The sequence below is a fragment of the Bombus huntii genome, chromosome 9 (assembly GCF_024542735.1).
Source record: "Bombus huntii isolate Logan2020A chromosome 9, iyBomHunt1.1, whole genome shotgun sequence".
NCBI lineage: Eukaryota > Metazoa > Arthropoda > Insecta > Hymenoptera > Apidae > Bombus > Bombus huntii.
In genome coordinates this window covers 8545145-8572590 of record NC_066246.1, presented here as the reverse complement: position 1 = coordinate 8572590, position 27446 = coordinate 8545145, and the positions used below count along the sequence as shown (strand labels likewise).

General features: G+C 34.6%; 2 protein-coding genes across 5 annotated transcripts in view; one reads left to right on the top strand and one right to left on the bottom strand.

Moving 5' to 3' along the window:
• Positions 1 to 1013: 1013 nt before the first annotated feature.
• LOC126869224 (uncharacterized) overlaps positions 1014 to 27446 on the bottom strand; it is a 30316-nt gene continuing 3883 nt past the window's right edge. The window contains exons 10-13 of one of the 4 annotated variants that reach the window (XR_007690849.1): positions 27134 to 27205; positions 25816 to 26436; positions 5047 to 11776; positions 1014 to 4954 (exon numbers count right to left, since the gene is read on the bottom strand). Coding sequence is in view for 3 of the 4 variants with exons in the window: in XM_050625477.1 (XP_050481434.1) it covers positions 26409 to 26436; positions 27134 to 27205 (100 nt within the window). In the remaining variant the exon portion in view is untranslated. Of the gene's footprint in view, positions 4955 to 5046; positions 11777 to 25753; positions 26437 to 27133; positions 27206 to 27446 lie in introns of those variants that run through there. The other 3 variants (XM_050625477.1, XM_050625480.1, XM_050625478.1) reach the window with 3 other exon arrangements.
• LOC126869238 (Kv channel-interacting protein 1) overlaps positions 21202 to 27446 on the top strand; it is a 178251-nt gene continuing 172006 nt past the window's right edge. The window contains exons 1-3 of the mRNA XM_050625506.1: positions 21202 to 21325; positions 23883 to 24054; positions 24135 to 24209. Coding sequence (XP_050481463.1) covers positions 23940 to 24054; positions 24135 to 24209 — 190 coding nt within the window. The 5' untranslated portion in view covers positions 21202 to 21325; positions 23883 to 23939. The remainder of the gene's footprint in view (positions 21326 to 23882; positions 24055 to 24134; positions 24210 to 27446) is intronic.

The following is a 27446-nucleotide window of genomic DNA, read 5'->3' as shown; positions in this document are numbered from 1 at the left end:
ACCTTAAAACTTGTTGGCCGTTCCTTTCGAACAAATAAAGCCTACTGTGGAATGTCAAATTCGAGATTTTCATTGAACTTCTCTTTGATAACACAACGATACAAAATGAATTACTTATCTATTAAAACTTACTATTTAAATCTTGTATTCAGGGGCGTTAATTTTATCAAACATCTACTATGAACAGGAACATTCAATCGTTACTTGCGTGCATAAAGACTTGCATTCATAATACTACTTTCATAACCTTCATTCATACATTTCTTGGTAAAACATGTAATAAAAACACAACACGAATGAATCAATAAAACTGAATATTAAAAACAACATACCGTTCGGAACCGTGAGAATTTGTTCGATGGGAGATCCGAATAGCGAGATCGATGAATCCCAAGCACGTATTCAAACACCGGCGTTTCTGGTTAAATGTCCAGGAATCGATCGGATCAATGGAATCTGACGATCCCACGAACACTGCGGCTTCTCAATGTCTAGATGCTTCTTGTAAGACTGGTATCTTTTCAAGGACGGAATAACGGTGCCAGAAGCGCGAACGACACAGTAAGCTGGTTAAACGGCTGGCCACCACTTCGGCTTGTCTTGTCCTACCTGACGGATATCCGGCGAAAAGCTCGAGACACGTGTCGCGACGCAATTTCCGGAAAATTTTGGAAGATCACGCGTGGCTGAGTTGCGAACGATGCTAGAAACGAACTGCCGTCGTGAAAGATCACCGAGAACAAGACGGACGGTTGTGCATATCGGTCTAAGTTAGCGTCGTATTGGTAACAACGTACACATAGGTGCCTCCTCCGCGCCACTATGTAGATATGTGTTCTGCTGCGACCGTGTTCAGAATCGCGTGAGAGTGGGGCGTCTGCGCTCTCTCGTTGGCGACCTTTATTTGCATGCAAATTAGTGCGCGGGCGTGTTATTACTTCCATGTAAATCGAGCGTGCGCCTTTCACGTGAACGCTTTTCCTGAACACCGCGAGAATTATTTTTCCTCCTCCCCTTTCTTTCATTCTCTTCCTTTCAATTTTTATCTACTTAAACCTTGATACTTAGCCTGATACACATTGAATTATCGCGACTGATTATTTTGATTAATATAACAGTATTTGAGCGATGATACGATTATCGAATAATGAATTGTGATTAGGAAGATGCGTGATACGATAACATTTTTTGTATATCGTTATTTCAGTTGAAAATTCGAGATTCTCGTTTTTAGGGCAAGGAATATAGAGCTGATCTCGTAGAAGTAGAAACGTGGGAAAATCTTGGCGTTAAACCGAGTGAAAAGTGTCTTTCTTGGTTTTTCTTATATTTAAATGTTGCGTCAATTGCTCGGTCAAATTATGTTAATTATTAATTAGGTAATAATTATTATTAATTAGGTAATAAATAATGAATGATAATTCACTGTGTAATTTTAAGAAGAAAGTTTGGACTGGTGTATCATATTACGTATGTTGTTTTATTCAATTTTTCGTATCTTTTAAAAATCTGATAGATTGTTTCTTTCACGTTTACGATTAAAGATCATTAAATGTGCAAGCTATTTTAGAATTACGTTTTGTTAGTCTATTTTTGAAGAACTATTTCTAAAAGTATGTATATAAACACCGTCTAAATTTGTGGCAGAAGCGAAGATTGACAGATTTTATGTCTCGAAATACGACGAAAACCAGGAACAACAGAATTGCGTTGGAGGTTTTATTTTCGAGAAAATCATAAATCTTTCGTAGAACAATTTCTTGTACATTCCTATCTAGTTGCGAATTTGGCAAACTCACGTGTATATTTCCAAATAAAATTTCAGCGGAAATGAAGCCCCCAACGTAATTTCATTATTCTTGATGTTTGTCTTACTTTCAGCTATATATATCTAACAGAATATGTGCTTTTACGTATAAAATTTATTCTCGATGGAATAAAGATTATTTTTAGATTGAATTACATAATATTACAATATCGTAAATTCCACATAAATTCCGCAGAAATATGATAAGTAACATTTGTTTTATATCACATATACAAATTATAAATTATGGCTAATGAACAATACTAACAGATAAGAATCTAACAGATAAGGATATTAAATTACGCCATTAAAGTCAGCTCTTACGGAATGTACCTACACATATATATTTATGTTTGTCATTAAACATAATTGTTAAACTTCGTAGTGCTGTAATGTACCTACATATTAGGCTATTATGATTTTGTCTTATCATGTTTAATTTTTTCTCATTCAATTCCCGATAAAATTTTTGAAAATTCATTATTGAAAACTAAGAACACATTTTGCTAAATGACCTATTAAGTTGAGTAGATTCTTTACAAATGTTCTATACATATCACGTATTCTTACTTTTTGTATCAATTGGATACAAGTTGATGTAAATTGTGACTTATATAACGATCAGAGAACAAGATGTAAGCTTCTTACTTACTACCGACGCCAAAAACATTTATTACGGAAATTGCATCAAGTTATGTTGACGATTAATTTTATTTTTAACTTAATCAAACGTTTGATATCTTAACAGGAGTTCAATACTCATACAATGATGCATCTCAGCGGGACGATTATCACGTCGTGCACCACATATATGAGAGAAATAAGTTTGATATTGATAAAATCAATATTTTAGTCGTCTCAGTGATTTAACATGAGAAGTAATTTGAATTTAGAATATTAAGGTAATCGTAAATTTTCGGATCCGTTTATTTATTTATTATCTGATCAAAATATTTTGTATTAATACTGTCACGCAAAAATCAATAAAACATATGTATTTGAAAAAATAAGTAGTAAATGGATAGTATTAATTTTATTAAGCTTATTTAATTACTTTCTTTATTGTAGTACTTCGTAAACTGTAAGAGTTCGTTCAAAATTAAACTGCTACGGTCGACTCTATGTGTATCTATTAATAAGAACCTGCAGATACCTAACAATTCGTGCATGAGAACTAAAATGAAAGACATTTCTAAGTACAGATAGCTAGAAATTAATAGGCGTATTAATCGTAATTTAATTTAAAATTTACTATAATTTCTTTAATTAAAATTAGAAACTTTATTTATAAAGATAAAATTTCTCAGAAATTTTCGAAGATTAGTTTTATAAAATCCTAAACTAACAAATATAGGACTAAAATTATTATACTGTTTATTATTATTATTATTATTATTATACTGTTAGTAACAATTTCACAATATCATGTTGCGTAAAATTCATTTTTTATATTTTATGTTGCATCAAAAAATTGCGTATCCTTTATCATAAGTTAAATTATTAATATACGTTATACTAACGTTATTATATGACTTCTTCTAATTCATATTTATACACGCGTGGTATAATCCAAAAAGTTAATACTAAATAGATATAGCATGCTTAAGAGGGCAAACAGGAAGCAATTCGTGTAAACATCTATTTGACGATAATTTCGTTATTTGTTTAATCAGTATCACGTAATTTATCACTTTTAATTGCTCAACGGGGTTACACAAATAAACAACTGTCATTATTATCAGTCGTAAAAGCTGTTTGTCAAGCTTCAATTATGTAACGTGCCCCAGAAGTTTAAACGATCAAATGTCTCCAATATGTCCTATAGGTGGAGATAAGAAAAAATATGTTATAAACATAAGTCTGCTGACGTTTTATAAAAAAGTTATAACAGAAATGCGAAACCTAAAGGCATTAGAAGAACATTATCGTGAAAAATTGATCGGGAAGAACACATTATTTGTTTCACGAGGTCATCAAATCTTACATCGTTAGTCTTTTATCAGTGGGGAATAGCGAAAGCGATTGTGCATCGTGCAAGAATCAATTCGCGACAAGAAGCAATAGAAAAGATTAATGGTTCATTCATTGAATAAATCAGCATTTGTTCACAATTGCAACAGCAAGATAAACATGAAATTCGAAGCGTAATAGACTCAATTTCCCTATGATGACAAACTTGTGTTCGAGACGAAGGGCGGCACTTTGAAATGGAAATACAAGTCAACTTCTTTTAACGTAATAAAGCGTCACAGACACGTGTTTATGCAACTTCTTCTTGTTTCCCGATCGCTTAAACTTGGGACACTCTGTATGTTCCGGAGTCCATAAGACAAGACTATAGAGGAAGACGATGGATTTGTTGATATTGATGACAAAATCTACCTCTTAGCCTACACACTATCTTTTAAAGTTCCATCAACCGATCGTCAGTGACTCGATAAATAAATAATATTTACTACAACTCTTTTACAACAGGTTTGCCTTCGATTCTTTCACTTGAGCTGGTTCGTGGAAAAACTGCCAGGCTGTCTCGTAATTCGTTCCGTGAAAGCGATACCTATGAATTTTCATGATTTGCTGGAATTGGCGACACTTTACGCGGAACCAGGCTATGCCTTCCACGATTTCATTCTCGTACGTGGAACGAATTCCTTTCAAAAGTTGAACGTGCACTAAAAAGATGCAGGTGAAGATATACATAAACACTTGCCTACTTTTTCTCTTGATATATATCTGCTGTATTTATGCACGACTGCAGATAAGTAAGGCAGATAAAGAACAAAAACTAGTCTGGTAGCATTAAGAGTCTAAAAGAATATCTTATATATCGTCTCATTCCAAACAAATTGAGATGAATTACTGTAGAATTACACTTTCGAAGAGATATAAAAATCACCACTGGTTGGAACAGCAGCACTATTTGACCTTTCAATTTGAGTGTGAAGCGATCGATAAAGTTATAGTATCGGTGTAGTAGAGAGAGAGAGCAATTGTACCAGTGAATGGTTTAACAGGTACGAGCCAATGGCAGAACCCGCATCTTCTGGTGCCACGCCCCATCAGCCTCCAACAGATCAGTACCTGGACCAGGATGCTCGAAAGGCAGATTTGAAATTGTCCTAACCACTTCAATCTGTATTGTGCATCCTTTGAAAATAACGAATATCGTATTCATTTAAAACAGCCAGGACAGACTTCAGCTAAGATATATCTATGAGTGTCCAGTTTCTATTACTTACAGAATTCTGTTACACGTTGGACGTGTTCCAAGACGGTATCATGCAAATGAAATCTCAGCACAAGGATTCCAAGTGCAGCCCATACTTTTTCAGTAGCGAGCTTACTGGAAATGTATAACAGGTAGCCATTATTATTACAACATCGCGACAAAATGGCGAATCAGTTGATGGATTGCAAAGAGTAAAAAAGGTAAATAGATATACACATGTAGAATAGATTAGGGATGAAATGACAAGACATTAGTTGCCGTGAGGATGTTATTAATCGGCTACTTTGATTTAGAATAGTAACATGAAAAAATGGATTTGTTAACGTTCGTAATTAATGTTTTATATTAATTTTATATAGATTAAAGCGCGTCTTTAATATAGAAATTTCCAAAATTTTACTAACGACTACTTGATGAGTAACATATAGTCTAAATCTACTCGAGTAGTATTTGAAATAAAATTTAATTCGACTTGAAGCGCTAAATTCTTTAATAAAAGTTGAAAATAATATTATAAGAGGTTATTATAATGTATCATAATTCATTTTAGATTCTGGAATACAATATCGTTACAAAATTTGAATTAGCAGATGGAATTAGTAAAGACAGTTCTTTAATATTCAAACTATTTGACAAAAATTATATAATACCAATCACTCACTCTCATCTGAATTATGTCGATTCAGAAACAATATACAATACATGTAATAGATGCATTGTTGTCCCTTTATTATACCATATACCTCACATCTTAGAGAACAGCCGCACTTTCTCTAAAAAGAAAGTACCATTAAATTGTTGAAATGAAACAACGCTCTAAGTTCTTATTCCCGCCAATTTTTATATTTTTTCCGAAAAAAAAGAACGAAATCGATATATTAATAGCATTTGAAAGTTACGTTAATCGCTGCTGTTTGTTCATTGGATAAGTTATAAGTTACTCCAAGTACAGTACATCGAGAAGCTTAAGCTGATCCTGAACGTGGCTCGATACCAGAAGAGCGGCGAGTTGTGACAACTTCTTGGAAAAGATTAGGCGTCGTTAGCGGCCTTCGCCGGACATCGACCCTGTCGGTAGTGAGTCTGTCTCAGCCTCAATGTTGCTCAAGTTCTCAGATGTCTAAACATCGAATTCTTCCATATAACGTGATCAACGTACGAGATCGAATATTTCCGTGATATGTTAATACTTCATTTCACCATAGGACTATAATTATAAGTTTTAAAAGAATCCGTATCCGGTAATTTTTAGCGGAGTGCCACTGCGTGCGCCATTTTGGTACCACGCTATTACGATTCGAAATGTTGCAATTTTAAAAGCAAATTGAAGTTTGAGTTAACTTCTCTGGCACAAGTTTTGATCGAGACTTTACCTCAACATTGATTGATTAATGAATCATCAATCCTGTTCATTTTATGGTAGTTGTGATTGCTTTTACTCAGATTACTTTACATTTCTATTAAAACACCGACTACCATATAACGTGAAAAATTAGAAGATAAAATGTAACGGACAGAGCTACGAATACTTTTACTTGCTTTAAAAGACTAAACTAATTTCACTACTCGTCATATCTTATTATTTGAAAATACTTTAAAACTACCGATAAGAGGTAACAAGAAAGCCTGGTTAAATTAGAACATTTTTACTATTTATCACACCATATATTCGAGGATAATTTGAAGAACGAAATGAAATCGTTGGAAAGAAGTAGAAGATATATAATTTAAATAAACAATGCTACGTCTCGATAACCCAAACCCAACCCAAATCAGGTTCTAAACTTTTCCACTACAATCGTATCACACATATCGATTTCAACGTGTCATTCTAAGCAACAAGCGTCGGTATTAAAACGGTGTCTAAGGAATCGGAGCCTCGTAGCACGTTAATTAAATCTTGTCAGAAATGGAAACAGGTAGTCATTGACGGTGAGAAGCACACGAGCCCTTAGAAATCGGCCCGGACAAAATCTCTAGAGGAAGAATGAAAGTAATGTCGTAAATCCTTTTGCGGGAGGTTCTCGCCGTTGCATTGCGAGCACTTGTGCAAGAATCTCTCGTAAGTCAATCCACTTCCCCTCCGATGGTTCGCCACTCCGGGTTTCCCACTCGACAGCCATCTCTCCCACCAAATCTGTCCGGGAAGAATCCGCAGAACGTTGGAAGGGATGGATCTGCCCTCCTCCCTGCTTCAGAAATCTTTACTCTATCGGTTAGGTGGAGGAACCTTGTACTACAAGATGGATAATTTGTCGTTTTAACGGCAGCGCACGCCGACGCAAAAATCTTGTCCTTCGACGAAACAACCAGCCTACCGGATCTCCTTTCTGGTTTTTGCGCCAAAGGGATACTGTCGGAAATATTCGTCGGAAGAATACCGCCCTATCCTTTCCGGGTTTCCCAGTGACGTAACGCTACGTCACGGAAACGCGTTACGCGTATTTCGTCAACTTATCAGTAGAAATTCATATATCTCGCGAGTTCTGATAAGAGAAAATGATTTGAATGTATTAATAAATGGGATTCCGTTTTTTTTTTTTTTAGTATTATATTTATTAATCTGTTAATCCGTCTATTTGACCTGTTTAATCTGTTGTCCTGGTCTCTTAGCCAAGAATATTTATAATTTCAGAATTAGTAACTAACGATGACATTCTAATTGGGTCAATCTTAACTTTTGCAAATATAAGTACGATATGGTTTATTTTTAATGGAAATGACACGCACAGTACGGCGGTTGAATGAGAATTCGGAATAAAAATCAAAATTCGCTGGTGGTCGTAGACCACGTTTGCCACGGTCGCACGTTCGCAGTCCACGTTCGCAGGTTCGCAGTCCACGTTCGCAGACGACGTTCGCAGGTTTGCAGACCACGTTTCCACGTTCCACAGTGCGGCATTTGAATGAGGATTCGGGACAAAAATCAACAAATGCGTATAATTCGAATATACAGTTTTATAGAAACTTGATATCAAAGCATGTGACACGAGTAAATTTTTGTTAATATTTTCGTTACCCTTTGGCTCAGTTGAATATTTATTTCCTTGGCCAACCACACGCGGTGACGTTCAAGCAAATAGTGTTGATACCAAGGACGATCTTTCTATTATTTCGTAAGGATCATGCACAAGTCATTTATCCCCCCTTTTATTCCATAAGATATTGTGTTGACACTTAGCAAAGGACAGGGAGTTTCCATAACTTAAAAAATTTGTTTGGAATAAATATAATCAGAATTACACTCCTCGACCAAGTCGCGATTGCGAATGCATTTTGCTAGAAAAGTAAACAACATCCAATGTAATAGTTTGTAGCAGAAAAAAGTTATATAGCAATGTGATACAATATCTTCTTGACACAGAACAATTAAAATTATAGGATAATTTGGATCCTTTTCTTTTAAGATCGTTCTTTAAAAAAAGAAAGGAATTTTTAAATTAGAAATTAACATTGTACATATCTTTGCTCAAATTCTTTATATTTAAGATGTAACAAACGCTATTTAACAAGAATTGGAAAACAAGAATATATAATTGAGTGAGTGAGCTAATTTTCATGCGATTAAATTTTAATGTACAAGCGATGTTTACTAATCCTCTATCGATTTTAGGGGGAATTATTGTTTACATTTATGCTATTTACAGACTGATGATATCATCGAATAATAAGACCAAAATCGAACAATGATTATTTCGATTTTTATTCACTGTATGACACACTATGCTACATATTAAAAACTAATAGATCCATGTATAAATAAAGAAATTGTTATATTCAAGAGATTGGAAATCCGAGTAACGAGTTAACTCGTTCTCCCTGGTTAACAAGTGAAAATGTAAAAAACGAAAAGACTTTTCTCACTTGTGACGTTCTTATTTCCTTTTTGTGTATCGAGTGATCCATAAATGCGCATAAACGATCGGTGAAACGCGTTGATCGATTTGCATAATAATCGAAGCAAAGCTTTTTGATATCGGAGGCCAGTATGACGCAAAGAAATATGTAAAAGTTGTCTATGTGCCATATGATATATAAATGAAAGGCGTTAACGGCGCGTTACTGCGTCGCCTAGTTAATTAGAAGAATTAATTAGCATCGATAAGTAGCATAATTAATATGCGCAACCGAGGCGCCTTCCTCCGGATGTCGATGCGGTGTCGAAGATGTCGCGATTTTCGGCATCGTGAAACGAACTCCCACACCTCCATCTTCGACCACCTACGATGATTCGTGCATCACATCGAATTAGCAGAATACCAAGGTTCGAAGGAAAAGTCTCTTAACTCGTATAAATCTTTATTGTACTTGATCGAGCGAATCAAACGAGTTTATTGAGAAAATGAATTTTCGAAACTCGCAAGTATTTGCATAAAATTAATACCGGTTCTATATATATTCGGCTGAGTTCCGTTTTGCGATTTTGTCGAAAAGGAACGTAACGTAACGAAGTAAGCAGATAATGCGTTGGCATATACTAATGTCATCGTGTTGCGTTCATGCTGTTTCTCAATGACATTCCACGGGTTTCATTCATGATGCGCTTGTTACTACGCCTTATTTTGGGTTCTCTGACTGTACGGTGTAAAATACGTATACAATTTAATGAAAGTTATGGGATTCAATATATTATTTAAGTTGATTCAATATACACCTGTAAAAGTGGCACTTATAATCAGAATATAAAGAATGTTATTTTAAAAGTTGTCATTTGTGACTTTAGACAACTAATATTTCGTAATACTCAAATCGTGTGTTTAATTATTAATAGACTGCGCGTATTTATGAATTAATGGAAATTATAAAAAATGTAGTTAACGTATCTAATTCGTAAAAATGTACAAAATAAAATGCTCGTTGGAACGTTTAGAGGATAAATCAAATCTCTATTTATATTATAAATCTCTATTATAATATTGTAAAAATAGTAAAGTAATAATATTACCTACACTAGAAACAATATTAAGACACGCAACGTTATTCTATCAGGGTGCGACGACATTAAAGGACAATTGTACGAATAGAAAAGAAAATGATGACAAGTGAGTGGCATTATTTGATCACTGGAGCTGATCGAGAATGTAATCATAAGGTCGGAATGAACGGTTGGCTCGCGCGAATCGCGACGATCATTTCTGACAGGAAGTCTGGCCAAAGAGGAAGCCTCGGTCTGCGTCAGCAGACGTCGTTCTCTACCGTACGCCTTTCGTGCCGGCTCGTGCCGTTTCAACTGCATTCATGCCTTTTGCATTTGCTCGTGCAGGCTTGCCGACAAAGACCGCCGGCGTGGCACTCGCATCGCATTTTCGATTACCTGCTCGACACAGCTCGCTCGTGTCTCGCACCCACGTTCTTTCATTCCGACTCCGCGTCCTCGAAACGAATGATCTGTATGCCATCGTATCGCTCGAACGATACGTCGTCCACCTTATTCTCGTTTACGAAACGAGCTGATTTGCTTATTAACACATCTCCTGCTGGTCACGTAAAAATACCTTTTTTTCGTAATATCGTTTCACCGTTGATTACCTTAAAGTATATCCACCTTGTACAAAATTGTTGTATTTAGATTTACGATTATCCTTTTAAAACATTGCTATAATCGATGAGGTACTTGATAGGAGAAGCAGGAAATAATACGTTATAGACAAGTAGAAGGACGACGTACTTTTATATGAACGATTAAGCGATCATACGAAACAGATGTATCTTTGTGTAATCAATGCGAAATATGTTAACATTTAGTCGATATGATCAGATGATCGTTCTATCGATTAAAAATATCATTGAGGATTGATCCATCAAAGAACAACGACAGATCAAAATTTGCAACCTTCTTCAGTGAATTTATTTTAAGTTGGCCAAACAGTTCTTTCGTTTACATATTGTTGTATACATTAGTGGTTATTTGTAACATTATTGAATTCTATTTTTAACATTGGATGTATTTTTGATATAGCATTTTCGTAGTAGGTTTAATATTCCAGTCAAAGTGTAGTATTTATACGTTGTTCTGTTTAATTTTAGAATTCTTCTGATCTAGTGTATTTATTATAGTACTTGCTCTGTGTTTCGCAGCAACGTTCCTTTATATTATTGATTTACTCTGACATTTGTACTTTGCGTGCCTATCTTTAGTATCAGTTTCACCATCACGTACGCCAATCGATCACATTTTCTACCGTGAAATACGCGATAAAGAAAGCTTGTTATTTTCCATTGTAACAGAACGTTATCAACGTTCGTGTTACACGTCAAAATGTTACATTGTGTTTCTCCCGGCAATGTTTCGCATAATTTAAGTAAAAAATGCGTTCAACCGAGCATTTCGTATGTTAAATATAAATTAAATCCCTAATCTACGTATTATGTACGTACTTTTAATTCAACACATTGTGGATCATTATTATCGCGCTCAAATTGATTTACTTCAATTTGCACAATTAATTTCTTCAAGAGTGATCATTTGAGAGATTAATAAATACTGTTGCACTCAGTTCACATTCGCAAAGGCTTCCGTGCAATTCGCGTTCGGTAACTGGGTGCCACACCCTTCCGTGCCGCTTCCGCCCTTCGTTGAGAGAAGTTAGTAGCAAATTGGAGACTCCCTTGCCTTTCCTTCCAGTAATTGGCAAGCGATGCACTGGGCGTTTTTCTCGGTCCGGCCCCGATCCGTAATTGCATCCGACCAGCGAACGGATCCACTGTGCACACGCATAGATGGAGGCAGGCCATGCTCGCTACAAAACGATTGAGAAACTTCTAAGTACATTGTTTCTCTTCCAATAGCCGACGAACGAACATCAATGTTCGAACGTCCATTTGTACCGAGCTTATTGATGGTCGAAGTTAAAGTTCAGTAAACAAGTTGTAAAACTTCTAATAAGTCGATTAATGTTACAAATCGTGGTTGCTTAAAGAAACTTTTTAGGGTTGAAATTTTCATACTAAGAATTGAATACGTGAAAGTAAGCGCGTCATAGTCAATCGGTAGAATAAACGAAATTTCCTATCGTCATCGATACGTTCAACTAACAAATTAAAATAAGGCAACTTCCTATTAACAAATTAGGCGACCTCGTCAATAGTTTTATGTTAGATCGATATTTATACAAATATACGTTAACGATGTTACGAATTATTATTAAAATTATTATGGTTGCTAACAAAAGCGATGATTAATTTCAACAAATTTCCCTTCCATTCGTAAGTTACAAACGTATTACTAGACTGCAGCTTTTTACATTTCATGGATTTGTGAGAAATTCAAGTGTGCAAAAATGTGCAGAATGCACGTACTGTGTGAAGATATATAAAATATCCAAGATAAGTACTTCTGTTATAATAGTTGGGAAACAAAACGTAATCTCTGCCCAGGTACCATTTCACCAGTGTTTATAACAATATGAATTTACATAAATGTCCGCAGTCTTATTACAAAAATCATTCACCGTAAAATACACACTTTTTCGTCAACTTAATTAAGTTTCCTCATAAATCATGTCACCCGAGTTATACTGAATAACGCGCAAAGAAATCTCTCTATTCCCAGAGGAACAAAGAAAAAGGATTAGCAAGCGACGGAAAACTATCGGTGAGAAGTTGATGGTCATACTTGCGCCCTGTCATTTCACAACTCGTAAAAGCTGCTCCTTCTCCACCTTCTTCTCGTTCTCTTCATTCGGTTGATTATTTCACTGGCGGATCGTTGGCCGATGACAGGTGAAGCCAAGTTGTGCAAGGAAGGTAATGCAAGAAGAGATTGGAAGCGATCCATTCGACCGGATATAATTGTTCCGTTACTAATTGACTTTTGCGGAGTACCTTTTGCGCGGATCCAGCCACCTACTTGCCTTCTTACGTTAACAAAGCTGATTTGCTTTACCTTGGTCTTCTGTAATAAGCGTTAATTCGAAGAATAACTTGTGCAAGTGGATCTTCCTTATTATAAGGAAGATATAACTGTCGATAGATTGTTTCTGTTTTAGCTCGACAAGATTTCATTATAGAACTTTCCGATCGAAACAGCACATATTTAGAAAAGTACAAACGTGGCTCACCTAACTCGACTTTTAGTTCTACGTAACGGGCTTGTTAAAGGAAAGAATATCTATCTAATAATAATCTTAGCTTTTTTACCATTGTCGATGTTTATCTAGAAATCGAAGATGAAACCGGGATTCTGGAAAGATCTTCGTTCCTTCGACAATGAGATGTGTAAAAAGTGAGAGCAAAGAATGAAATAGTTAATTCAAAATAAAATAAATAGAGAATTTATCTTGCGTAGTTAAAAACATTCAAATGATCGTATGTTACTAGATATATCGTTTATCTATCATTCGTATCTTCTGTTTGATTTCAGATCTTATAGAAAGAGAGCTTTATTCCAGAAAGAAATCGAACGAAAGTCTATTAACGAAATTCAACTGTTTTTGATCATTTATAGCATAGGTGTGAATAAAATATTTGTAACGGCAAAGTTTTGTTTCTTAAAGAATCTACGCCTTACACCTCATTGTATTTCCAATGTATCCATATATTATGCTTCACTAAATAATGATTCACGTTTCTCTGCTTACTTTCGATACGTCGTGCTATAATCGTCGTTACAGCTCCCACGATCTGCGTATATCGCGATCAATCGACTAGAACTATCGTACTGGTGATTAGGTATCGCAATGACAAAAATTCGAGGGGAGTCAAGTAAAAAGATCACGCACGTGATCATGTGTGCCGCGTCGTCATGTATTATTAGCAGGTAGCTTGTTAGGCGGTCGGTTTGTGGATAATGGCAGGTATTACAACACGCGACCGTTATTAACCCCTCGGTTGGTCTCCCTTGCTCTGTCACGACCCCCTTTAATCTGTCTTTATTTCGACCCTGTAGCCGCGGCTCGTTCACTCGATTGAGAGGAACACCCTACCAGACCAGATATAAATCATTATTCATAATAAGCTGTCGCGACAAAAAATTTCTACCGACAGATCTTAGCTACGCTAAATGATCGCCGTCGTAGTTGTCTCTCGCCCCACCGGATGACTCCCCACCGGTTCTTCAGAAGACCTCGAGGAGATCATCGCGCGATTAAAGGACGCCGCCTTGTGAGAATCCAAACGTTCTCTTTTAAACTCATTTTCAATTCGGAACTTCTGATTTCTAGAGAGACTAAGCGCCATCCTATAAAAGTAGATGAAATTATCGGAGATGACTGTTTGACGTGACCTAAACTCCGTCTATACTATATATATAATGAAACAATTGCCTTGAGCATATAGCAAGTTGTTTTTATACTCGAGCTGTACGATACATTCTTATAACTTGTTCTTATATAATTGTTGTATCTTTCTCATATCTTATATTCTTATATCTTTTGATTTTGTAACAAGTTTTTATAAGATTTTGTATCTTTTTTGTTAGTAATGGTGTCGAGTGTTAACTCGACAGTAGTAGCTTAGGTGATCTAGTCAAAGATTTTACTTCTTGCCGAATTTGATTTATAAATGATCATAAGAAGGCAATGAGACGTTGCAATTAAATGTTCATGTACCCTTAGTAACGAAATGATCATTTTATTATTTAAATTGTGAGATACAAAGGTAAATGTTTTAATTCACTATGTGTATATTTGACTAAAAATGAAATATGAACAAACTTTCTAAATTTTCTTTATAGATTGACTTTGTATCAAACCTTTTTCTAGAAGCGTAACATAAACTTCCATCGCTAATTTGTTACTAACTCTCAATAAACGCAAGTGAAGTATCTAACGAACAATCGATACCGATCCTATCCCATTCGCAACGAAACATGCTAACAGATTTGAAACACGGCATTCGTCCAGTTTATTTGAATCTTATAATCTAGTAACAAGCATCGACGACCGCGATCAAGAATCATATTCCCAGGTGGTTCGAACCCGGCAAAGAACACGTCTTCATTTTAGCAGTTCGAAGGTGGTGGTGACATTCCAATGGACTAGGACGCGGGCCGAGCGGAAAAGACACGATATTCCCGTGCACGTGGAGATCGATGTCCTGGAGAACGTGGTCTTCACTGTCCTCGTCAAGCAGCACCTCGTGTCCCGATCATCTTCGTCGTGTGGGTCCGAGCGTGCCGGACATAGCACCGCGTCCTCGCGATCGCCAGGGTTTTGCCGTTGCGCGACCCGAGTTTTTCGCTCGACTCTCCTCTGGCGGCAACTCGAGGCTTGGCAAGTCGGGAGTGCATTACACGCAATTAGACGCCAGGGTGGCCCCAAGGTATGTCCGATAAACGGTCCTCCTCTTCCCTTCTCCGCCTACCACCATCGCCTTTTCCTTCACGACTCTCTTTCTTTCTTTCTCTTCCTTCTTCTTTCTTCCTTTCTTTCCTCCTTTCTTTCCCCGTGCTTCTACCTACACAGGTCTCTTTTCATCTCTTTTCCCCTTTTCGTCTCTTCGTCGTTCCATCTCTTCTCTCGTCCCTCTTCCATTTTGTCGCAGATTTCTCAGCCGTACGATTTCTCTTCCTGCACCTTCCAATACCCGTGGAGCATAGCATGAGAAACAGACTCTGTGCCAAGCTTCGGTTCGTCTCCCCCTTTGCATCATTCCTCTCCATTCCTGCCTTGTCCTTCTTCCTCTCTCGGTAGTTCTCCCTGTGTTTGCCGTTTCTTTCATCCACAAAGGGGACCTTTCCTTTCGGAGCAAACGTCGCGGACCTATCATCCGCAACTCTATGTAATTCGCCGTGAAAATGACCATCATGAACTTTCAACCCCGCCGTGTGCGGCTACATATTACCTAGGCACTTGTTTTACAATATAATGTAATGTATATATGTACGACTTTTAAAATAAGCAGGAAATATATAATATACTCGTTCCATATCAATGATATATATATTCTCCATATAAAATTGCAAGATTCTAATAAATGTTCGATGTTGGTCCAAAAACTGGAATTTAGATTTATTTCAAATTTGACGTATTTATTTCTTCCTCGTTATTTTTAATATATATTTGGAAAATGAATTAAAAATAATAAAAATAAACAGTTGATTTATACAGTTGATTTATAATATTATACGATAGATAATAAAAAACTAATAACATAAGGACAATGTCCCATGGAAAAGAAAGAGGAATAGTGAAATAAATTTCGAATTTAATATGTACTATCTGTTAATTTAAAAATAATATCTCCTATTAATTTGCGATATTATATTGTATATATCGAAGAACGACGATACAAGGACAATGTTCTCTAGAGAAAAGAAAGGAATCGTGAAAGTCTGTTACACGAATTTCGACTACAACGTCGATCGTCTCGTTCTAAGAAAATGGGATGACATATCAACGGGCTTCAGACGTTCATCGCATTAAAGACTATGGAAACTGTAGACAAAACCAGAACACGTTTGATTCGCTTGAATAGTACCTCCCGACGACAAATACAATTGTGGTATGCGTGTCGCAAAGTGAAAGAGGCGAACAAACATAGTATCGCCTCGGTCTCCGCAAAAATGTCCAACTAATTATATTTGTGCGTGTGCGAACACGTGTTTCACGCTTGTACGGACAGTCAATGGAGACTGTGACTATCGTCGAACAGGTTGGCACACGGCCCTGTCGTTGTACAAGAGAGGCTGGTACGCTCTCAGAACAAAATGGGAGGAGACGAGAGAACGCAAGAAAACAGCTCATAGAAGAAGTACTAGCACCGTTTAAAGCAGGATGCGAACAGACCGGCGCGTTCTAAGTGTAATTACCATTGGCGCAATTAATTTAGCTAAAGAGTCCCGGCATTAATTTACAATGTGAGTCTCCCTCTTTCTGATGTCCTCTCCTCCTCTACTTAATGCCCTCGTCAACTGTAGCTGCCTGCATCGGCATTCCTTTCTCGCGGTTCTCATCGATGTACCGCCGTGAATTTCATCCGATTTATAAATCATCGTCGAAATATCGAGCCGTCGATGAAACTGCGGTAAACAAGCGTTCGCGTTGTAACAATGATAATTGACACTTATTACTGCATTTTTCTTTACAATTATCAGCTGCTTTCACAACGTATAAGGTTTTTATCCAAGTTTTGTGTGACGAATCTATGTTTTCAATCGTTTAACGTTTGGTAATTTAGCGTATAATAAAAGATCAAAATTAATAAAAGCTAAGAAATTGATAGATGAAAATGGAAAAATATTTCAGCGAGCGTAGCGAGCATTAAGATCAAAGATCAAAGATAGAAAGATCGTTGTGTATGAAATATCGAACTGAAACGATTAATTACTAAGAACACATTGATCACATTGATCTTTATTTCTCATATTTTATAAGTGATAATCTAAGCGTTTTTCTTTTCAAAACGCGATATATCTGTGACCTTCTATACAAACCATTTTCGAGGTATTAATTTTCAGAGTTGATATCTTGGTCGTTTAAATATGAAAATAATGTATTATACGTATAATATATAGCCAGTTAATAATATTTGTTCAATGATTTAATTATATTAACAATTAATCTATTTGCTTGCGCTTTTATAGAAATTTTTATAGAAGTAAAGCAATTCAGATATATTTTAGGGACTGTTGCGTTTCTTTTAGGAATTCTTACATCTGATAGACGTTAACAACTTTACTACGTAGCTGAACGGCTAAAGAAAATGGACAATGTAACTATCCAAGCTTGACTGACAGAACCAACTTTCTTCTAGTTTATAATCTTGTTACAGCTGTGGCAGATAGAAAGGTGGAACATTCGAATAGCTTAAAATTGCGATCTCTACACGAGATCAATTCTTCGATATTCACTGCAGAACACGTGTCTCTTCCGATTCTCTACTTCGATCACCTGGTACTTGAAGTATCAGCTGCTGACCTCTTATTTCCCAAGCACTTTATGTATTACAAGATAAGTTACCAGCTTTCGATTTAATATCAATCATTTAATAACAACTTGATTCGTAAAATTTGTCATTTCGTTAATTTTCTATTCGTAAGAAACAAATATTCAGAAATTGAGTCGAATATAGACTCTCTATTTTGTATTTTTGATCGTACCAACATTCCTAACAATAATTTATACGTTGCACGTAATATTAAATCTATCTAATAGAAGATGAGTTTTTTTTCAGAGCTGCCAAATCTATATTTTACGTTGTCAATCTATATTTCTATATTATAACTATATTAAATCTATATAATTTATATTAAAACAGAGTTTGACAAAGGATGTAAATTCATACATATACACAGCACAGCAGTTAATAAACGACTCTAAGACACAACTCGACAAGAAAGGTTTTATTCGAAAATTTCAATGTCTTGTTAACCCATTGCTGTAATATTTTGTCGGTTTTTTCTGCATGGACCTATTTTAAAATTAACCATTTATTCCTTTGCCAGTGACATCGAAAGTCAAGCGTAACGAAAGAAACAGAGGCAGTTTGCGTAGCCTGAAAGAATACTAGAATCTTGACACACCTTTAAAGCCATGGGTCAGTCATTGTGAATGGTGAAGTGCCGTGAAAAAGATCACGGAGCATTGTGCCCAGCACTGGCTTTACAACTGGGCGGGATGACTCCTAAATATTTTACAACTGCCTTACGGTCCTAACACAAACGACCGCCCGTCAGGACGCTCATTTTTTCCCTTCTAACATCTATATAATATTTCACCTGGTGGGACGTGCTCGTGCCTTCTCTATAGAATGCGAACAAGACAGCTATTTTGTCGCACCACCTTGATGCCAACCGATTTCACGCAGTCGCAGCTTTTCTGCCTGTTATTGCCGTGAGGCTTCGATTAGTTGCATGAGAAACTCGTATACCCAGTTCTGCTTTCATTTCGACATTTTTCTTACAATTTCAATTCAGCGTGGTCTAGAAGAAATCCGCAATTCTTTTCTTACACGATACAACTCGATCTAACATGGTTTAGTCGGAGATTTCGATATGATTTGGAAATAATTTATTATTTATACTAGATTTTGTTTGGAACTGATGAATTTTTTTCTTGGAAAGCTATTCACCGTTTAAGAACAGAATCAGATTGTAATGATATCGTTCTTGGAAAACTGTTTTATATAAGACGTTTCGTACAAACATTTCGTATATTAGAAATAACCAAACAAACCATATGAAAGCAATGGATCCGTCATTTTTCCCTTTCATCTTCAAAATACCAACAATACAGCATGTCTCCCGTATTCACCCTAATACATTTTGAAAGACAGAGACCTCTTATTTTCCATTAAGATCGCACGTTTGCTGTACGTTTGCCAAACGATCCGAATCCATAAATTCCCGGATGAGGAAACGTTTCGCGTCTCATTCGTTAAAGAAGTCTGTCGAATTACAGCGGAGCAGCGGAGTTGCGACAAAAACCGTCGAAAAGAACAACATTGCCGCGGAATGGTTGGGAAGGACGAAATCCTCGGTGTGGACAGTAGACCGCGTCCACGAGGCGCAATCACGAGCACGGTCCATTGGCATTGGCCGGTGGTCCAATTAGCGCAGCATCCGATAAACGAACTCGCGGCAGGGTGGCTGTGCAATTGCTGGTAAGCCGCCATATAAATTTCTTAGTAGAAGCCGGTCTCTGTACAAGCAGCCAGGCTAACTGTGCTGTATACGCCGAGCTGGGCTTTCTTGCGTGCTCGCGCGATACTCGCCTCGACCGGGCGCGCTCGCTAAAGGGTATTAAATGCCTTCCTTCTAGGCTGACCGATGATTCTGCCGACGACAGTTACTATCTGGAATTTGCCGCTTTCCGTCAAACGACCAGGAGCCACGGACCGAGGCTGTACAGTTACCCGTTGCATGGCGACAAAGCGCGCTTTTAAAACGCGGCCGTCGCGCTCTGCACGCAACCCTTCTTCTTCTTGCTCTGTCATTGCCCGACGCTTTGCCCCTGTTTCGGACCTTATTCGTGTCGCTTCGATCGTTCTACGTTGTTTCGGGGTAAATGTGGCAGAATGTCGGTTTATGCAGATGTATATGATATTTGATAAAAGAATTCCTAGGTATCATTCGTACTGATAGGAGTAGTGTACGAATGTGAGACTTGAAGACATGGGAAATTCGAATCTTTCTGCTAAGAATTCGCTTATGTTTTGTCAAGCTCTATCAGGCTGCGTTATTAGCGCGTAGCTTTAATCAACCTGCCCTTATTTGTCAACAACTGACAACAAATGACGCTTATATGGCAGCAGCAATTATCAACACTTGACATATTACAAATGACGCCAATGTGGTTTCAGCGGCGATCAAAGTGTTAATTGAGTTGTCACTGTTTTGAGAACACGTCTTTTGTATTTCATATTGCGATTCATCGCCGTGAGTCATTTCAGACAATATAAGGTTTCGATATACAGTTGGAGAAATTGGTACGAACGTTTCAGCTTTGAACCACCAAACTTGAAAATAGGACAACAACAGTTACGATCGAAATTCGAACAGCCACAAATATGTCCTCCAATCATCGTGCAAGTTTAAGATTTAGAATTCTTAAAGATTTCTTAATAATTCCCTAATATATCTCTTCTACTTTTGACTAATATTTAGGTACGTAATTTTATTATCGATGGAAGAAAACTAGGTTTTGTAAATATTTCTCACATTAGGATAATTACAGGTGACACTGAGAACTGCCAACTTGGCAAATTAACAAATATGTAAATAATTTCCCCAGTTTTGTTATTTGTATGAGCTATAATAACGGAGCAACAAGTTACGACGTTCCTATTGCAAACTATTTCTTATTTCTCCTGAATTCAAGGCGTAAGGATATCAAAACACACATAGTTTTACGATTTGTGTATTCGATTATACTAACCATGTCAAAGTCGATAATGTATCTATCGGTAACGTTAAAATCTTTTTGTTTTACGTTAAAAAATATGACGTCGCGTAGGAGGATTTGGCCTCTGGCCAAAGTTTCTTCTTCCGCTCGCTATTCAGCCAAGTTCAAAGTAACCCGCGAATAGCCTTTCGTTATCCTACAACCAACGAAGATTGCGAAGATTTTAGTTTGCAGTTTGGCATTCGCCAATCATCGCTACGTTCGTGGATCGCACTTCTTTCATATTCTTCGGTTCGATATCTTCGCGGTCGACGATATTTTTTTTTATATACGTACCATTGATTTGTAAATTAGTGTGCTGGGTGTAACTTGAGGACCAGCGATGTTGATTTTATGTAAGTTGCATGTTGCACAGCAGATTATATGAATAGAGTGATTGAGAAATATTCCGTTGAAATCCTTGAAGAAACTGCAACTCGAAGCCACGTGATGATTGTGTTATAAAACGTAAGTTTTCTTGTTCGTACCTTATGTTTATATTTTATTTAATAACGTCACCAATACATGTTCTTAATACCGTCGTGTAAATTGTGCAAATTTTTTACTATTTTGTGATATAAAAATTTTGATATAAAATTGATGTGACATTGAATTGACATTTAAGATTGCGCAACAATGTTATAGTACCGGTAGAAACAAAGTTATGATGTATAAGTTAAAAATGTATGCATCTGTAGTTAGACTATCGTATGTTTTGCATGTAACCAATGTAATAAAACTGCGTAAACCGAACAGGAATATTACTCTGACCATTTCCTTTCATCGCTTGAGTGAGATTGTCTTTTTCTTGGCAAAAGAATACACTTATTCCGAAGATTCATATCTGTCTATCTATCGATTTCTAGAATGTTATTTCATTTCTTCTACGCACAATTTTGTCCTTCCTGCAAATAGCTACCAAAGTAAATGTTGGTAAATACTACCTATAATAGCTAACTATTAAAATCTGAGAAAGTTGTATTTTGAAAACTTATATTATAATTTTGTCGTGCAAGAAATCCGGGGTTAACTTCAAATTTCCAAGGAAATAGTAGTATCAGGTTATCCGTTTTGTTATGTATACACTATTTACTTATTTATTAATCTAGTATAATTATTATATTATTCATATTGCACCAGCGCCATATATGTGACTTTCAATGGCATTAAAAATAAATTTATAGTCATCAAGAATCTTAGAAGTTTATGAACTATAAGAAAGGGTTGAGATTTCTAAAGATTGAAATTTGCATAGCAGTTTCTGATAATTGCTTAAACATCGTAAACAAGATAATAAGGCGTTATCAGAGTTAAATTTATCATGAGTTGAGTTTGTCGAGTTTACTTAGAAGACTTATCAAACAAATAGCTACATATATTACTTTTTATTTATAACTATAGCTATATTTTATAGTCTTTTATTTATAACTAATGTAATCTGAATATTTTCTTAAAATTCTAATAAATTAAAAATATAAACGATAGATATTTGCAGATTTTTTAAATCTATTAAAGAATAGAAAGTTAAACTTTGTTATTGATAAACTAAGAAATTGCTTATAAAATTTGAAATTGCTGTATTTGTAAAAATTGTATAACATAAATCTGATAAGACTTTATTGATTGAAACTATTATTATTATATATTGCAATATACTTATAACCTGCTAACATGATCTACATTAAATCCAAATGTGCAGATCTGTCTTACGAAATGTATTTTATTTAATAAAAAATATGCATCTTCCTGACTGTGCAAGATTGCACAAGCAAATATCGTTTATGCAATCAGGCTGGATGTAGAAGAGATAAGTTTGTGTCATATGTAATAACTAGGTCAACAGCATACAAACGAGCCATTAGTAATTTTATAAACGGATATACTTATCACATTAAATTCTTGAAATACGTCCAAATTCTATTAGCAAAAATTTATTATGACACTGTATTGAATATAAAATACTGCTATGTGCAAGAATACATATTATGCAGTGTCTCATATGTTCCACTGAACTACATATTTGTACTTCTGATATAAAGAGAATTATAGATTGGAGAAACAAAGTTTCTTTCCTTAATAAAACGAATAACTTGAGAAATAAATACTATCTAATATATTGATATTAAAGAATGTTAAGAAGAGAATAATAAAATAAGAATATTAATATTAAAGAACTTAGAAAGCAGTAAAACTTCTAGAAGTAAGAATATTTATATTAGGGAATTCAGGAAGGAAGTTAAGACTTTGTTCCTATAGTTTAATGCACAGGGTAATCCATTATTATAACCTATAAATGTTTATATTTCGGAAAGTAAGTAGAATCGAAAAATTTTCTTGAAGACGAACACGTAGATTTTTTGTAGTGTTCAATTCTTAGCTCTTGAAATCTCGCTTTGGTGGTATTCATCTTCGTTTAGCACAGAACCGAATTGCTTGTTGCGGAAGGTCAGGAATATGCATTTGTGTTTTCTTTGCTTTTGAAACGTTAGAATTGGCCAACAAGAACGAAACTAAAACCTCGAAGGTTTAATACAAATAATGCAAAATTTATATTTACCGTAATATTTAGAATAATTAGTGACCATTCTAATAGATGATAATTTGGAGTACTTTAGCTTTTAGCAAGCATCTTTTTCATATTTTACGTAAATAATGTAATAGCGTGAACAGTGGTGCTAATAAAATGAACATATGAAATATTCTCATGATTTCCATATCCATAGATAACAAAAACAATTAAATAGTTTCCTCAAATAAGAAATTATTTATTAAGTAGTATGTAATATTGTATTGTATTAGATACTGAATGTTAATAAATTCTAAGTTAATAACAAACATGAGTATTCTAGAATTCTTCTTCTAAGTAAACTACCAACGATTGAAAGAAAAATATAGTTGAAGAAAGATACAATGTAATATTCGATCAATCAAAGAACAATAATAAAGTGTGGGTTTTTGTACAAACCAAAGTTAATCACATTGCAACAGTTGTATTAACGTAAATTTTGTTATTATTTATTTTTAGCACACATCTATTACTTTCTCGCTGTGATTCATTTATCCACAAATACATAATATCAACATGGATATGGAGGACGATGTAAGCTCAATCGCAGAACAAAATACAAGATCACCTAGACGTAATAGACGTAATAGAATATCTCATAAAACAAGTTTTAGAAAATTTCTCAGAAATGGTAAGTAAATCTACATCAATAAAAAAGTTTCAAAAATTTGCGACTAAATAATATGCTTATTTGTATTATTTTTATCCAAGTTTGGCGCAAAATCGAAGCCGAGATTGATGGAAAAGAATACAAGAATACGGATGACAATGGGGATCACTATTTCTGTAAGTGACTATGTTTGCAAGTGAAATTGTATAATTCAATAACAATTTTTATATACGCATTTTAATAGATAATTTGATATTTTATCAATAAATATTACAGTTACAATACTTCTTTATTTTAAAAATTCTTCTTTATCTGCAAGTGGTAAGAAAGAAATTTTTTGCGTCGAAGATGAGAAGACAAATATGCAATATAATATTCATCTAATATTATTATATTTGCCGTGTAAAATGTATCGCTGTCTAACGTATATAATTCTCATTTATAATATCTAATTACTATATTTATACAAGTTTTAGAAATAGATGTAGTTGTTACCTATAGTTGGGAAGTAAAACTTTGTAAAATAATTTATTTTTAATATATATTCAGAAGTTTTTCGGGCGTAATAAATAAAAATGTCACTGAATGGAATAATAGACTCCTTAAGAAATAAATAATTTACTATTTAAGTTCATTAGCTATACAATAATGTTTTAAATATTATATAACAATATTAATTCTTAAAATGCATTCAGTAAAAATAACTGTAATTATATATCTCGATAGAAACGTTTAATATGCGTGATACTTATAAATCATAATACTACAAAGTTAATTAATTAATGTCTTCTTAATTAAATTTTAACTAAAGCAAAATACAACTAATCCTAATAACATTTTATAAGAAATTATAGCAGTCTATAATAAAAAAATTCTAAAAATAATAGCAGTATCTTATAATTCGTAATTCCAATTCCAAGTTGCATCTAAATACGTGAATGAGGCCCTAAAACGTGACGGAAAGGGTTAAACTTAAAAATCCTGAGCTAAAAAGGTGATATGTATCTATCTTTTATCTAACGGGCTAGTGATCTTTCAATTCGTATTTTGAAATTTTGTTTTAAATTACTAGAACTCTTCACTCTACTTCACTAGTTTTATAAATTATTGAAATCTTCTCATTAAAAGAAAAAGGTTGTAGATAAACAACAAATTTATTTATAAAAAGACAAACTCACTGCAATGTAATATTTAACACTACATTAGACGTAAGTATCCATAAGGTAAAGTATTCATAAGCGATTCCATCATCAAAGCAAAATTTGTTGCTTTGATTTTGAAATTTGCCTTTCGCCAATAAATTATTAAATACAAGTCTTCTTGTATTTAATATCTGACACATGACGAAAACTGAACTTTCATATCGTTGTGAGTATTTAAAATTATACTTAAACATAAATCAATCACTCAAAATATTACGGTAACACAGATGTAATATTTATTGCAACGAAATTAGAGAATATCGGATTTCTCTATTACAAAATACGCAATTCAATTTTAACATTCACTTATGTGATAACTTCTGTAAACATCAAATGTTACTTTGAAGTTATTCAGTTTATATTAATACTACTGATATAAAATTTTAATCATCAGAAGATACAATATACAAGGAGATTCTATCCTGAACTAATAACTAAAATACACAAAATGTTACCACACTACGGGTAAATATCTGTGGTTCTTATGCTCACAAAAAGATCTAGGTTCTAAGGTCGATTCGAATTTTTCACCCTACGATATGATTAAGTGACCGGAAGAATAAAAATGCATGCGACTTACCACTAGGTGCGAAGAATATTGTTATTAGTATTATCTTTGCCCGGGAAACATACGAAGGCACCGACCTGCATAATTAAAATGGTAGTTGTAAAAAATCTTTAACAAAAGAAAGATGGAACTTTATTACATTTAGAACTTTAGTAAGAATAAATGTTCAATCTAAAATCTGATTTTATTTCAATAAAGAATAAAAATTTGGAACTTCACTAAATTGCCTTCATGATTAACAGCAGTTTAAGCTATGAATAAGACAAAGTGGTATATAATATATAAAGATACTTACTTTTCTTGGTTTTTAAAGAGGTTGGATCCTTTTGAGGGGAGGGCTGATTCTAATACCGGAAAAGAGTATTTAAAAAGAAGAATATATCTGTGTGTGTGTGTGTGTGTGTGTGTGCGCGCGCGCGCGCGTGTGTGTGTGTGTATAAAAAAGATAAAAGACTATTAACGTGCTCGTTTAAATTACAAGCGACGGACAAACACTGGCGTTTAAATTCGCGTATGAATTCTGATTCAATTTATGATCACTAAGAACTGTCTTAATCTCAAAAATATTGGAGATAACTTTACGTAGCAAACACTGACTCTGCTGATCACATTACACACGGCCACGAATGTTCCCTGAAAATGAATAAAGGATTATATTAGAAGAAATTTAGAAAAGCTATATACACGTGTGTGCGTGTGTGTGTATGTATATTTGATATATATATCAAATGCCAGTTTGTGACAAAAACAGTTATATTGCGTAGTAGCTAAAAATCATGTTTATCAAGGATTGTCAATCAAGAATACTTAACCATGATACATATAAAAATCGTGATTCGTATAAGATTAATCCATATAGCAAATAATAGCAATCTACTGTTGTAATAGCATCAATTACGGATTCATCGGAATTTTATTACAAACTTCTAATTTTTACTAGTTATCATAATATACCGTTAATCAACAATTATTTATTTAATAAATAAATAAGAATATAATATGTAAATCTAATACATTTTTACACACACAATTCTACTTTACTTTTTAATATGAGATTATATATTAAAGCATCACATTAATACAATTATTAAGCATATTAAGAATTATATTAATTATATTCGACTATTCCTTGGCCTCTTAAATCGTACAGTACGAAAAGATATACATCAAATTCATTTTGCTCTTCACGATATATATTTCGCCTGCTCTATTTTTATCAACTTCCATGATTGAATTACAGATATGTAACTTTAATATTTCTTTAATCTAATTAATAGACATATTCGACAATGTAGAAAGAAATTTTAAAACTAATAATTTTAATTTTTACCTAATGGGATCTGATGTTCCGTTTCGCTGGACTTCCCGCGTAAAACTAACGTTTCTCCAAGACGCCATCAATCTATCGACCACGAGAAATTATATCGATGACATAATCGAATATCGCAGTATGTAATTAGTAATTAGCGATTGCACACTCTATAGTTTCACTAGTTTCACGAAAGTGACGGTCTTTAATTCTTTTTTTAATATTTATATAGACAAAGTGTATTTTTAAATTTTTAGACATTACAGTTTTTTAAAAAGTTGTAGATATAAATGTATGTATTTAGTTAGCTAGTTATAAGTTCTTTGCTTACAAT